Here is a 15,559-nt window from a genome sequence, read left to right as displayed (position 1 = left end):
TGTCAAGGACTTCATTCTTCTTGGATCAACTATCAATATTCATGGAAGCAGCAGTCAAGAAATCAAACAACGTATTGCATTAGGCAAATCTACTGCACAAGACCTTTTTAAGGTGTTGAAGAGCAAAGATGTCAGCTTGAGGACTAAGGTGCGCCTGACCCAAGCCATGTCATTTTCAGTAACTTCATAGCATGTGAAAGCTGGACAGTGAATAAGGAAGACCGTAGAAGAATTGATGCCTTTGAGTTATGGTGTTGGAGAAGAATATTGAAAGTGCCATGGGCTGCCAAAACAACTAACAGATCTGTGTTGGAAGAAGTGCAGCCAGAGTGCTCCTTGGAGGCCAGGATGGCCAGAATTCATGTCTCATACTTTGGACATATTGTCAAGAGGGACCAGTCGTTGGAGAAGGATATCATGTTTGGTAAGGTGGAGGGTCAGAGAAAAAGAGGAAGACCCCTAGCGAGATGGATTGGCCAAGTGGCAGCATCAATGGCCTCAACTATGGCAATGATAGCGAGGGTGGCCCAGGATCAGGCATTGTTTCATTCTGCTGTGCATAAGGTTGCTATGAGTTGGTACCAACTCGATGGGCACCTAACAACAACAACAAATGATGCTGAACAGGTTTTAGCAGAGCTTCTAGACTAAGGCAGAATAAGAAGAAAAGTGTGGCGAACTTCTTCTGGAAATCAGCCAATGAAAACCCTATTGAGCAAAACTGATCCCTAACCTGTGAGCATGGCCCAGGGCCATGCAGCATTTAGTTTTGGGATTGCCGTGAATATAGGCAGACTGGAAGGCAGCTAACACCAACAAGTGGACACAAAGTGGTATCTTAATGTGGTTTCTGTTGGCTTGTAATTGATAAAGCCATCAACAGTTTTTAAACCATATATTTTGATATTCATATGGAAAGTCCCCCTCTTGTCTGCTCCGAGATTGATTACTTCAGTCTTCACTCCTCCTGAGAGACAGGCCTTAAAGAAAAAGTTGAAATGCAGGACTTTGCAGATCAATGGTAGGCACAGAGGCAGCACCTAGATGAAAGTCAGAAGAATGCTAGTGGGTTTCTACCTTTACTTTCCTCCCTTCTTTTATTGACACTTAAGAGTGTCTCTTAACATCTCACCACCAAACAGGAGAGAAGAGGTTATATTGAACAAAATTAGTCACTGTCTTAAGTTGGGCTTCCGAGAAGCAGAGTCTGAGATAGAGATTCTGGTGCAAGTGACTTATTGAGAGTGCTGTCAGGGAAACCCTACATGGGAGTGAGGAAATCAAGAGGGTGGGGCAAGAAGCTGGGCAAAAAGTGGGGTCTGGAGAAACGTGACTTCAGCCTGATCTCCCTGGGAGTGATCCCAGAGTTTGTCCCAGAGGTTAATACAGGGTGAGTTGAGGCTGGGCTGTTATAGCCTTGCTTCCTTCAGTTATTGTCTATGGGCAGTTACCAGGGAGGCTGAAACTTTGGGTGCAGGGTCTCCCATCCTCTAAGGGCAATTCTTCAGAGGGGAGAGGTGATACATTAGCACCAGCAACTGTTAGGTGAAGAGTGGGCCAGACAGGTGAAGGGGACTGGGATAGGGCACCCAGCATTTGTTTTAGACAGTTACTGTTGTTGGTGGTGCATTAAATGATTAATGTATTTTTATTTTGTTCAGCTCTCCAACTTTTTTTCCTTCATGTTTGAAAACTACGCAAAAGCACGTGAGAAAGATCCAAGTAAGTAAAAATATTTTAGTAGTTTGAAAAATAGTTATGAAGTTGCCCTCATCAAATAATGTAAATTCTGAAAATGGAATAACCCTAAGAAATTGAAAAGGACTACGTGTCTTGCTATGTGACACCAAACAACTGATGAAATCAGTACCCTTTCTGAATGGTGCAGGCAAAACCTGCCGCTTAAAATTCTCACTTTTCAAAAAATTAACTTATCATATTTGTTGAATATCTCCTCTGAACCCTAGTCTATTGATGTGCAGCAGTAGCTTAGTAAAGAGGTTCTTATTTTTCATACACAAAACTTCTGCACTGAGAGCTCAAAATATCCTATTTCAAGCAGCAGATTAGGGTAGGGGCGGGGGAATTACAGACTCAACATAGTTTGCCCCATCATCTCTTTGTTGCCTCTGTCTCTGTCTCTATTTCTCTCTCTAGGCATTCTGAAGCAGATATGGACAACATAGGTGTGGTTCACAAATGATTTTAAATTATAATTATTCACAAGGCATGCATATTCCTAGCAAATTAAGATCTGCCTGTTGTTATCTCCAAGATAGATATTAGATGTAAAAACTCATTTTGCTTTAATTTGGGCCAACCATTAATTTGCTGTAATTAAACTGTATATTTGAATGAGTATATTTAAAATAATCTGATAAATACCCTTCAATGTGGTGAAAGAATGATGTGTTAATGGCATGATTTGAACTAGTGCATATGCATGAAACTAATTAAAGCCTTTCATGATCTGTAGAAGCTTTCTAAATGGTGGAATAGCCAAACCTGAGGCGTGGGATGTGGGTGGAAGTGGGTACATTGCCATTTTCTGTCTTTTAGATAATTGCAATTTGAAAGACAGTTGTTTGTGCTTCATGTTTTTTGGCAAGAATATTTTTTTGGAGGGAATACAATAATGATGAAATGAAACAACACTCTTTCTGCTAATGACCTAATATTTCAATCCAGACTGTGCATCAGAATCACTTACTGAGTTTCATAGCCACAGATGGCTGGGTTATAGCCCAGAGCTATTTACTCAGACTCTGTATTTTTAAAAACATGCATTTAAAAATTTCTACAGATGATTAAAAAGTATTAAAAAATACATTTACCAAAGAAGGGGACAGTGGTTTGATCTTCTTATGTAAATTTTTTCTTACAGTATGATATACATTATAGAAAAGTACACAGATCATAAACATATGATGTAATACATTTTCTCTAAGTAAACACAGCCACATGACTTGCACACAGGACAGGAATAAAATGTCATCAGATCCATAGAAGCATCTCCTGCCCCCTTCCAGTGTCTACTCAGCACCCATTACCCCCATAACTCCTATCCTGACTTCTAAACGGTTGGGGTTTGAACCCCCTTAAGGTGGCTATACAGGAGAAAGACCTGGTGATCTGCTTCCATAAAGATTACAACCTATGAAACCCTAGAGAGCAGTTCTACTCTGACATAGGTGTCATTTTGAGTTGAAATTGACTCAGTGGTGCCTAACAACAACACCACAACATACCCTAGATTAATTTTACTTGTTTTTGAACTTATTGATATAATTGGAAGCATATACCATATACCCCTTTTGAATCTGGCTTCTTTTGTTCAACATTATATTTGTGAGAGTCATCCATGTTGCTGCAATTAGTCTTTCTTGTTGCTAAATACTATTCCATTTTATGAATATCATTTATACATTCTGTTGTTTATGGACATTTGGGTTGTTTACAGTTTGGGTAATTTAAATAGTGCTGTTATGCACATTCGTATACTTGTTCTTTGTTATGAACATATATATTGATTTCTTTTGCTTTGTACTTACTTTCAGTTATCTTTTGCTGAAGGCCAAGCAAAATTTAGTGGCTTGAAAACAACAGCCATTTTACTGCTTTTGATTCTGTGAGTCAGGAATTTGAACAGGGATCCTAGGGATGACTTTTCTCTGCTCCATGTGGAGTCAGTTGGGCTCACTCCAAATAGTTTTACTCACATGCCAAGTCATTGGTCTCGTCTCTTAACTTGAGTTACTCAGTTCTCCTCAAGCAACCTCTCTGTGCAGCAGAATATCCTGTACTTCTTTACATAGTGACTGGGCCCCAAGAGGGCAAAGGTTGTTGTTAAGTGCCGTTGAGTCAGTTCCGACCCTATATAGGGTTTCCAAGGAGCAACTGGTGAGCTTCAACTGCCAACCTTGCTATTCAAACGGCTTTGCAGTCTAGTGCATTAGCCCACAGCGCCACACCAGGAGTCCAAAGGTAGAAGCTGTAAAATCTCTTAAGGCACAGGTTCTAGAACTCAAAGTCAGTTTTGAGTTTTACAACAGAGTATTTTATTGCTCAAAGTAAGTAACAATTTCAGTTTCAGATTCCAGGGATTTGAAAAGATCCATGTCTTGATGGGAGAAGTGGTGGCATTACATTGTGAAGGGATCTGGACTCAGAGAGGCATGATTCATTGGAGGCTATTATTATAAGGATGTGCCACAATCCATAAGTAGAATTTCTGACTTATATGGTATGCACATTCACTTTTATTAGATACTGACAGTTTTCACAATGGATGTACCAAGTTATATTCCCACCAGTGTATGAGAGTTTTAGTTGTTCCATATCTCCGTCAACACTTGGAATTGTCTGTCTTTTTCATGTTAGCCATTCTGGTGGATATGTAATATTGTTGTTGTTGTTAGGTGTTGCCGAGTCGTTTCTAACTCATTGCAACTTTATGTACAACAGCATGAAACAATGGTTGGTCCTGTGCCATACTCGCAATTGTTATATTTGAGTCCATTGCTGCTGCTACTGTGTCAATCCACAGTACATAACAACAACAACATGTATTAAATGTTACCATGTGCCATATATTTAAGTGCTTTAAATGCATCTCATTCAGTCTTCATGATGTTGTTTTTGGTGGTGTTATGTGCCGTGGAGTTGGTTCCGACTCATAGCGACCCTGTACAGGGTTTCCGAGGCTGTAAATCTTTACGGGAGCAGAAACCCTTATCTTTCTCCCATGGAACAGCTGGTAGTTTCAAACTGCTGACCTTGAGGTTCACAGCCCTATTCGTAATCACTACGCTACCAGAGCTCCTTAGTCTTCATGATAAACCAATGAAATTAGTATTAGTATCTTGTTTTGTAGATGAGGATACTGAGTCTTAGAGAATAACTTACCGAAGATGTTCATCTCATCAGTGGTGAAGCTCTCGTTCAAGTCCAGGTTGATTAACCTCTGTATTATATTGAATTTGGTATCATTTCTGGAAGACTTTACTTTTTCTTGAATTTAGGTATTTAATCACATTGGCCATAATAAGCAACTTCATTTTTATTTCTATCCTAGCTCCTATTTTAGCTCTGTGTCTTATTGCACTGGTAAGAGATACCAGAACAATATTAAAGTAAAACAGTGAAAGTGGGTATCCTTGTTTTTTTATGATATAATGGGAAAACCTTGTTATTTATTTAAAATGTTTATTATGTTAAGAAAGTATCATAAAAATCAGGAACTGGTGTTAAATTTTATTAAATTTCATTTTGGCATCTAGTGAAAATATTACATGGACACCAATGGTTTAGATTGAGATTCATAATTGAGAGATGAAATAATTATATATGAGGTTCAATTGGTGCTGTTCTTTTCCTAGCATTATCTGAAGCTTGCTTTCAAAGTGGTATGTGGGTGGTAGAGACAGAATGTTTTAAAAAAATTTTAATTATGGGCTTTAAATTTTCCCCTGTCCAGATTTTACAACTGTACTGGATAAAAGAAAAGACTGTGTGTGGGTTTTGTTTTGTTTTTTTGAAGTATTTTCTTTAGAGCAACTTGTAAAGCTATCATTTGATTTAATTCAATATTTTATTATATTTAATTAGTTTCAATTCATGTTGACAGAATGATAAATCAAATAGGTAAAGATAAGTTCTAATTAAATATTGCACAAAACTTCAAATATTGTTCACATTCATTACATTATTATTTACAATAATTATAGTCTATAAGGACAGTACATGCAATAGAAATATGAAAACTTTTGATTGTTTTCCTGCATGACATGCGTTATCTACCAGAAGAGGATCTATGTTATTCTTTTCTATGTGGCTAAAACCCAGCAGAAGAGTTATGAGTTGGTGTTACCTGATATTTTATACTGAGCAGGTTTTACTAAGAATTGGCATAGAGAAATGGTATTTTTTTTATATACAGGTAGTACCCAACTTAGTCCATTATAAGTTGGTTCTGACTTTTTAGTATTCATTGTTATTGCCTTTTATTATTAGTATCTTTATGCATCTGATCTTTGTTTTTTGGGATTGGAAACATTACACATAAACTTATAGATATATATTTAATACATATATATGCATAAAATACACAAATCATAAAAATGTACTCTGATGATAAAGAACTGAGTGATACTGGCATGTTGTGACTTGCAGTAATAACTCCACTTGTGGAAAGCTCTAGGTTATTTGGATTTTCTCCAAGAATAAAGATGGCATGTCTTGTCAAAAAATTACTGAGAGTTGTCTGTATGGGCCATTTCTTTTTTTCTTCATATATTTCATCTCACTGCCTCCTGAATCTATCAATTTTAGCAAAGCAACAGGCATTAGGATCCATGTTTTCAAGCAACTTTAATTTAGAAAACTAAATACATGTAGCAGTGTTTGAACAGTAAATCATACAATTGATCATCTGCAAGTGAACATCTGAGAATGATAGCATCAGTAAATTACTTGCTGCAGCATTAATTTAGTTCCTTATACCATTAGTATAATTAATCAGTATAATTTATCATTAATAAAGGAGCTCTGGTAGCGTAGTGGTTACGAATCGGGCTGCTAACCTCAAGGTCAGCAATTTGAAACTACCAGCTGTTCCACGGGAGAAAGATGAGGCTTTTTGCTCCTGTAAAGATTTACAGCCTCAGAAACCGGGGTCACTATGAGTTGGAACCGACTCCACAGCACACCACCACTACCACCACCACTAATGATAGGACATACCAAAAGAAAAAGTAAAAAAGTTTTAGTTCATTGTAAGTGAAATATGTTGTAAGTCAGGAATTACCCACATTTATCATTGAATTTATGAGGAATGTGGACTCTCAATTCTATGGAAGGAATGACTAGACTGAGCTTTAACTTAAAAACAACAACAAAAAAAACCCAAAACCCCAATTTTTTTTTTTTTGAATTCTTAAGCAGCCAGATTGATTTTTAATAATTGGAAGTGATGGAATTGATTTGCTGCATCAGTTAGCCGATGGAAAAGAGATTGTTGACAGAGCATGTGTGAGAAGGCAATGGTGGGAAAAATAAATGTTAATTTCATGTTTATACCTCGCAGTTTGGATTGTTCATGAAATTAACTTTAAGTGTGGTGCTGTAGGATCAGCACTGGGCTGGGAATTATAAGGTTGGCAGTTCAAACCTACCGTCTGCTCCTTGGAAACCCTGTACAGTGTTGCTATCAGTCAGACCTGACTCAACAACACTTAGCAACAACATATAAACAATACTGTATATTTTGTAAGAAATAATTATATTTTCATATGTAGTAAGTAATTAGGATTTGAGCTCTGGAGTTAACTTCTCTGGGATTGAGTTCCATCATTCCCACGTACATGCTATGTCTTTGTTCATCATCTATAGAACGGGGTTAATAACAATACTTACCTTACATGGTTGTTATGATCATTGCATAAATATATTGGTAAAGAACATAGAAATAATGAAATGAGTTGACACAACGGGTTAAAAAATAGTAGCTCAAAATAATTACATTAATGCTGTGTATAGTACAGCTACAGCACCTCAGTGGCATACAGTAGTAAACAAACAAACAAACAAACAAACAAACAACTCTCTGTCATTGAGTTGATTCCAACACATAGCAATCCTATAAGATGGAGTACAATTGACCCATAGGATATCCAAGGCTGTACATACGGTTCAAAACTACCAGCTGCTCCGCGGGAGAAAGATGAGGCGTTCTGCTCCCGTAAAGATTTACAGCCTCGGAAACCCTGTACAGGGTCGCTATGGGTCGGAACCGACTCGACGGCACTTAACAACAACAACAACAACATCTTTACAGTAGCAGACTGCTATATCTTTTCTCCATGGAGCAACTGGTGTATTTGAACCCATTAACCTTTTAGTTAGCATTTTTAACCACTATGCTACCAGGGCTCCTGCATATAATAATTGATATTATTTTTACTCACAAGTCTAAAGACTAGCTGGACATGTCTGCTGATCTTTGCAGGCTTGGTTGGGCAATTTTCTGGTCTTGCTCGGAGCTCACACATATCTGGATGTCTGTGGCTGTTCAGTGATCTAAGATAGCATTAGCTAGGATCACTTAGTTCTGCTCTTCATGGTTTTTGGCTTTCAGTAGGCTAGCCTGAGCTTTATGGTAGTGGCAGTATCCAGAGGGAGAGCAAGCATGAAACTATGCAACTCTTCTTGAGGTTTAGGCTTGGATCTGGTACATATCACTTTCACAACCTTCTGTGGGCCAACATAAGTGATCCAGGTTGATGGGAGTCACTGCAAAATTACCTTAAAAAGAGGATGAATGGATGCTGGGATAAAGAACTGGGGTCACCTTTGCCATCAATCTACCACATCCCCTTTCATCTTTCTCCACCCAAATTGGTCAGATTTCTGTTTGTTCCATAGGCAGTCCAGCAAGAAGGGACCCAGAGTCTCAGCACCTACTGAAATGAACAGTGCAGTCAATCTTTTCTATAGAAATGCCTCTGCGAAGTGTCCTTTGGGTTTATCTGCCTATGGTTTGTCATCTGACTTTATCTGCTTTGTTACAAAGAACAAAAAAAATCATGTCATGTTTTTATGTGAATAGAGAAATCAATTACAGCTAAGTAAAAACCTCTGAGGTCTTTAACTGGAAAAATTGAATGACTGTTGCAATTCGATTTTCTGTAGGTCCTGAAAATAGCAATAGGCGTTTAAATTGAATGCAATGTATTGTTATGTCTTCAGCTCTGTTTGTAAAAATCTGAGTTATAAGAGTGAGCCAAAAATTTAGAGTGGGAGCATCAGAGCATCAAAATAAATTGATTGACCAGTTTTCATTGTACTTCTCCTTTTCCTTCCCACTAATTATATACTTGGGGAGTCCTGGTGTGGCGCTGTGGATTGATGCGCCAGACTGCAAAGCCATTTGAACTGCGAGGTTAGCAGTTCAAGCTCAGGAAGTCGCTCCTCAGAAACCCTTTACAGGGTTGCAATGGGTCGGAACTGACTTGACAGCACTTAACAACAACAACAACAATTATATACCTGGAGTCCTGGTGTGGGGCTGTGGGTTAATACGCTGGACTGCAAAATGATTTTCACCACAAAGTTGGTAGTTCAAGCTCACCAGCTGCTCCTCAGAAGCCTGTACAGGGTTGCTATGGGTTGGAACCAACTCAATGGCACTTAGCAACAACAACTATGTACTTACTGCTTTGGTAAAATGTAGACACATGTGACTGTACCTCCTGGTCTTAGAATCTACCATTTCTCTCTATTTTATTTGAGATAGTTTGGTATTCTTAACATTTAACATATTGCCTTGCAAGGACTAGATCTTGAAGAAGATATTTATTACATTTATGCATGGGAATGTTGATTTCGCCTCTTTCTGTCCTTCCCTTTCCAGATTTAGTAACTCAACTTTTTGGTAGCAGCTTTCCAGACACGTATGAAGAAGAGGACTATACAAAGATGATAAATGTCCCGGACTCCTATAATGGTCCTCGCCTGCAATTTCCACTCACTTTTAATGATATTGAGATACTTATTGAGGGCTTCAAGGAACAAAAGGCAAGTGGAAGCAGATGCTGCCTTGATTTTTGTATATATAAGTGCTAAAAAACTGTTGAACAGATGAATGAAAATATTGTAGCAAAAAATTTTCACTTAAATGAAAGCTGCTGTCTGCTTTGTTTAATTAAATAGAAGTCTTCTCAGGTGTAGTTACCTCCTCTCAATGTGTAATTACAGTGGTTCCCCTTTTCTTTCTTTTTCCCTTTCTTTCTTTCTCTGATATATAATCTACATACCATAAAATTCAGTATTCTTAAATATACAGTTTTTTAGTATATTCATAAGATTGTACAACCATCACCACTACCTAATTGCATAACATTTTTATCATCACAAAAGAAGCCCCATACCCATTAGCTGTCACTTCTATTTCCCCCTCTCCTCTCCCCGCCACCTTCTGGTAACCACAGAGCTACTTTCTGTCTCTTAAGGATTTCTTATTCTGGATATTTTCTGTAAGTGGAATCATATAGCATGTGGCCTTTTGTGTCTGGATTCTTTAACTTAGCATAATGTTTTTAAGATTCATCTATGTTGTAGCATTTATAAAGACTTCATTCCCTTTTTGGCTGAATAATATTCCATTGTATGGATAGACTCCATTTTACTAAGGGATTTGTGTATGCTTGCAAATGTATTGAATTTTTTTTGGAAAAATACTCAAGGCTTTCTTAACAGCATTTCTTGGGAGGGGTTTGGGGAAACTGAAGTCTGGGAAGGAGAGAAAATTAATTTGCATTGTTGTAAATAATATGTTTCACTGTTTAAATTTTTGTTTCAGTTTTCCATTGAAAACTAGTATTTTAAAAAAGAAACATCCTTTAAAAATTGTATTTTCTGCCTTTAACACTTTTAAAATAATGTGAATATTTTATTTGTTGTTTCTAATCTGAATATGTATATAAATGTAGAAACCAATATCTGAGTTAATTATTTTGCATATTTAGTATTGTATTTGTAAACACAGCAATTATCACTCAATTGAAAGATAACTTTATAAACAAGTTTTAATATTACCAACAGACATCATTGGTAATATTATCAATAGCATCAATGGACTCAAGTGTAGCAACAATTGTGAGGTTGGCCCAGGATCAGGCAGTGTTTCGTTCTGTGGTGCATAGGGTCACTATGAGTCGGTAAAGACTCAATGGCACCTAACAACAACAACAATATTTACCAAAGAGATTTTAGGCAATCTAAACAGGACCCAGAAAAACTGTTGTAATAACGGGAATTTTCTGTTGTTGTGATATATTCTCAATGATTATTTGTTCATTTAACTTCTTTCCAAAACAAAACGGCCTCTTCAAACAGTAATTAACTCTGATTAGTGCTACAAAGGGACCAGAACAATCATAATAGCAACTTGAGGTAACAAAAGCCAGCACTGGGAATCAATATATTAAATGTACCACTTGAAATGCATCATTATACAAAAGTACTTTGCCTATTCCTTTTAAATGTGTCCAATGGAAAGTTGGACTCTTTCTGTGGTGCTGTGGGATAATGCACTGAACCTCAGGTTCGGTTTGAACCTCAAGGTCAGTGGTTCACATTCACCAGCCGCTCCTTCGAACCTCTATACAGGGTTGCTATGAGTCAGAACTGACTAGACAGCACTTAACAGCAACAATAACAATAGAAAGTTGGAGTCTTGGTGTGTGGCTGCAATATGATGCTCTGGACTGCAAGGTCAGTGCTTCAAACTCACCAGCTGCTCTTTGGAAACCCTATACAGGGTCACTATGAGTCAGAACCAACTTGACAGTACTTGACAACAAGTACAAGAACAATGAAGTTCACATTCAAATTTTGATTCTACTTGTGAATTAGATAGATTATTTTGTGGTGAAAATACTTTGCAGTCAGTCCATTAGGTTTTGAAGAGGAAATATGGGTCTCTCTTCACTCAAAATCCAAAGGCCCCTTTCTTTCCTCCTAATTCTCATATTACTTCAAATCCTGTCTCATATCTTTTGAGAAAATGAATTACTTAATAATGAAAATTCTTAAAACTTAAATCAAATGTTTTTGGGATCTGGGATAGAAAATCATTTTGTTATTCTAATGTTGTTATTGTGTGCCGTGGAGTCGGTTCTGACTCATAGCGAGGCTGTAAATCTTGACGGGAACAAAACGCCTCATCTTTCTCCCGTGGAACAGCTGGTAGTTTCGAACTGCTGATCTTGCGGCTTGCAGCCCAATTCATAACCACTACGCTTCAGGGCACTGTGAGGCATGATTGGTCGGAAGGTTTCCAGCTATCTTAAATTCTATTCCCAAAACAATATCTGAACCATATGTAGACATGACCCTCTCTCACAGCCTTAAATAATCTAAACCAATGCAGTTCAATAGAAACATAATGTGGGCCGTGTGTGTAATTTTAAACTTTCTAGTTGTTGTTGTAAAGTGCCGCCAAGTCGCTTCCGACTCATAGAGACCCTGTATGGAGTTTCTAAGGAGTAGCTCATGGGTTTGAACTGATGACCTTATGGTTAGCAGTTCAGTGCTGGTCTTAACAGCGCCACACCAGTATTCCAGACTTTCTAGTAGTTGCATTAAATAGGTAAAAATAAATAGGTGAAATTAATTTTTAATCATGTTGTTATTGAACCCAATATATCAAAACAACTATTTCAATATGTAATTATGTACAAAAGTATTAATGAAATACTTTATCTTCTTTTTGTTTTTCATACCAAAGTCTTTGAAATCCAGTGTGTATTTTGCACTTACAGCACATCTCACTTTGGACTGGCCCCAGTTCCAATGATCAATAGCCCTGGGTGGCTGGTGGCTCCCATATAGGAGGTCGAAAGAGTCCTGGCCCCTAATGTCATATCAACATCTATTGAATTTCTGTGATAGCTGCATAAGTACCTGCTGTAGTTGTTTGTTTTTTAAAAATATTTTCTTATTTGGAATATTTTATTAAAAACGAAGATTGATATACTAGCTTAAAATCTGGAGGAGAAAACAGTTTATCTATACAAAACTCATCAACACTATAACTGGGGATCAGTGCGATGAATTGTCATAAATCCACATTTTTTTGTTGGGGGGTGGAATATGGTTGATCCTTAGACTTTTGAATTAATGTGCTTGATTTTCTGTAAATTCTCAAGTTTATGCATCAAATATTGGAGCCACACCTGGGATACCTGACTCAGGTGTTCCTTGGGAACTTGTCTGGCTACCTTATGAGAGCTCCAAACCAAGCAACACCTAGTTTGTATCTCAAACAAATACAAAGTAACACTTCTCTTTCATTCTGTTTTCTGTTTTCTTTTCCTCCTTCTCTCTCTCTCTTTTTTTTGCTCCACATTGCCTTTGGATAATCTGTTACTTCTCTTGGGTTGTCAGGACCAATAAGCGTTGATTCTGTGAATTCGTTGTTGTTGTTAAGTACCGTTGAGTTGGTTCCAACTCATAGTGACCCTGTGTAGGGTTTCTGAGGAGCAACTGGTGAGATTGAACCACTGACCTTGTAGTTCAAACTTACCTTGCAGTCCAGTGCATTAACTCTCAATGCCACACAAAGACTTCAGATTCCCTGAATGGATAATGCCAATTAAGAACAAGAAACTGTCAACATCCTAGGAATCATTTATGCATTGGTTCAGTCACTCATAACTTACAGTTATCTACCATGGACCTGTAATACGTCAGACACTGTGCTAGAATAACCTATTTGAGTATAATTTAGAGATCATTCTGAAATACAACTACCTGAAATGTGGTCTTATGTTCCACCTTTATAATTTTCTACATGCTCATGCTTTTCTTGTTAGCTTATTATGTCTATTTCCTCTGTCTTCCTCTCACAGATTCTTCACCCTCATTATGTCTTAGCGGTGCTACATGAGGCCAAGAAAGTCTTGATGAAAATGCCGAATGTCTCTCACATAAGAACCTTGCCCTACAATGAGATAACTGTCTGTGGTAAGTTTCAGAGCAGTTGCCAAATGAATACCTAGGAGCTAGGTCCTACATCATTTGTCCAACTTGAAAACTATTTCAATTGTACTGTGTTAAGGAAACACTGTTGATATAGAATTATCTTATTTTCAATAAACTCATATGCATGTGAAAGCTGGAGAGTGAATAAGGAAGACCATAGAAGAATTGATGCCTTTGAGTTATGGTGTTGGAGGAAAATATTGAAAGTGCCATGGGCTGCCAAAAGAACCAATAGATCCATTTTGGAAGAAATGCAGCCAGAGTGCTCGTTAGAGGCCAAGATGGCCAAACTTCGTCTCTCATACTTTGGACATATTGTCAGGAGGGACCAGTCACTGGAGAAGGATATCATGTTTGGTAAGGTGGAGGGTCAGAGGAAAAGAGGAAGACCCCCAATGAGATGGATTGGCAAAGTGGCAGCATTGATGGACTCAAGTGTGGCAACAATAGTGAGGTTGGCCCAGGATCGGGCAGTGTTTCGTTCTGCTGTGCATAAGGTCACTATGGGTCGGTATTGACTCGATGGCACCTAACAACAACAACAACAATGATACTACTGTTACCCATCTTGTCTTTGTTTTGCATACCAGCTGGCAGGAATTAATTATGTGAGAAATGAAAGAATTCATAGCTTTTTAAAATATAAAGACAGACAGCATTTTAATATGGAAAACCATCCATGGGTGGAATAAGTAAGTGTTTTTTGCCCTTGCTCTCTCTCTCTCATTATATTTGCTCCATGTTGCTGGACCTCTGTATACCACTTACAATGGGAAGAGAAAAGCCTAAGGCAGGGTAGAGATTAAACTCCATTTTGCCCTTGGCTGCTATTTTATATTTTTCCAACTGGTCTCTGTAGCTTTTTGAAGAGTGGGAATGTCCCAGAAATCTGTTCCTTGTTCTTCTAAATAACAAGATTTGAGATTTTGTTATCATATAGGCCAGCCTGGCAGGATATTGCTTGAAGAAACAGTACACATTGAAATTCATCACAGTTGGTGCTCAGCATGCTTGCAACTGTCTGAGAATGGGTTGTGTGGAAAGAACAGCAACCCCCTTAACTTCTAATTAAGCTTTTAGGTTGCAAAACAGTGATTGGTATTTTCCAATTCAATTTTTAGCCTGTGTCTGTTTTACCCTGGCAGGTAGAAGTGGATTTGACAATCTAATTAAACCATTTTCATTTCTAGCATCTTATCGTGGTGACAGGTACTTGATGTTGTAGTGCATGTTCTGTGATGTCCTCTGACTCAGGTTTTCGAAGAAAGTCTTTGGTGGTTCAGTTCTAACTTTATCAGACCACCATATCTCTGCCCAACAGATGATGTATCTCAATAGTGGGGGCTTTATTCAGTTACTTAATAGATCTTACTTTTCATGGAGATAAAGAACATTGGGCCCTGACGATCAGGAAAATGATGCCACTCTGGGAAGACTGGGAAACCAGGACTGAGTTTCCTGTTGTTTTTAAGTGCTGTTGAGTCAGTTCTGACTCATCGTGTTACTGTATAGGGTGTCAGAGGAATGACAGGTGAGTTTGAACCGCTGATCTTGCGATCAGCAGTTCAGTGTTTATCCTACAGCACCATAGGACATATTGTTTCTTTTTCTTTTGTTTTGAAGATGTTTATTTGTATTGCAATTTCTTCTTTTTTTTTTTAAGTTTTCGTTGTGAATTGAGTGATTGTTTACATGGGAGAACATCAGTTTTATATTTGTCCTATTGGATTTTTTTTCTTAAATGTTTTATTGTGAATTATGTGATAGTTTACATGGGAGAACATTAATTTTACATTCATTCTATTGTATATCGTCTCATTGTCATGGTTACAATCCCCTCCATGCATCATCAACCAACCAAAGGGTATACCCTGCAATCCTTCCCCCCGTACCCCCCAGGTCTTCAACATGCAGTCACTCTCCCTCTCTGGGTCTGAAGTCTCCAGCTGCTCCATCGCTCCACGTCATCATCTCTGCCTCCATTTCAGGCATCACTGATTCTCTGGGTAGGTCCTGC

At 37.9% G+C, this 15,559-nt stretch overlaps 1 protein-coding gene across 1 annotated transcript in view; it reads left to right on the top strand.

Annotated features, from left to right (window-relative positions):
• Window positions 1-15,559, top strand: part of PPEF1 (protein phosphatase, EF-hand calcium binding domain 1) — a 150,309-nt gene that overhangs the window by 28,257 nt on the left and 106,493 nt on the right. Inside the window, exons 3-5 of the mRNA XM_006835681.1 lie at window positions 1,662-1,722; window positions 9,410-9,573; window positions 13,410-13,524. Of these exons, the coding sequence (XP_006835744.1) occupies window positions 1,662-1,722; window positions 9,410-9,573; window positions 13,410-13,524 (340 nt within the window). The remainder of the gene's footprint in view (window positions 1-1,661; window positions 1,723-9,409; window positions 9,574-13,409; window positions 13,525-15,559) is intronic.

This window comes from Chrysochloris asiatica, unplaced genomic scaffold (assembly GCF_000296735.1).
Source record: "Chrysochloris asiatica unplaced genomic scaffold, ChrAsi1.0 scaffold00018, whole genome shotgun sequence".
In the NCBI taxonomy this organism is placed as follows: domain Eukaryota; kingdom Metazoa; phylum Chordata; class Mammalia; order Afrosoricida; family Chrysochloridae; genus Chrysochloris; species Chrysochloris asiatica.
The sequence above is the reverse complement of the archived record's forward strand: the minus strand, read 5'-3'. Positions and strand labels throughout refer to the sequence as shown.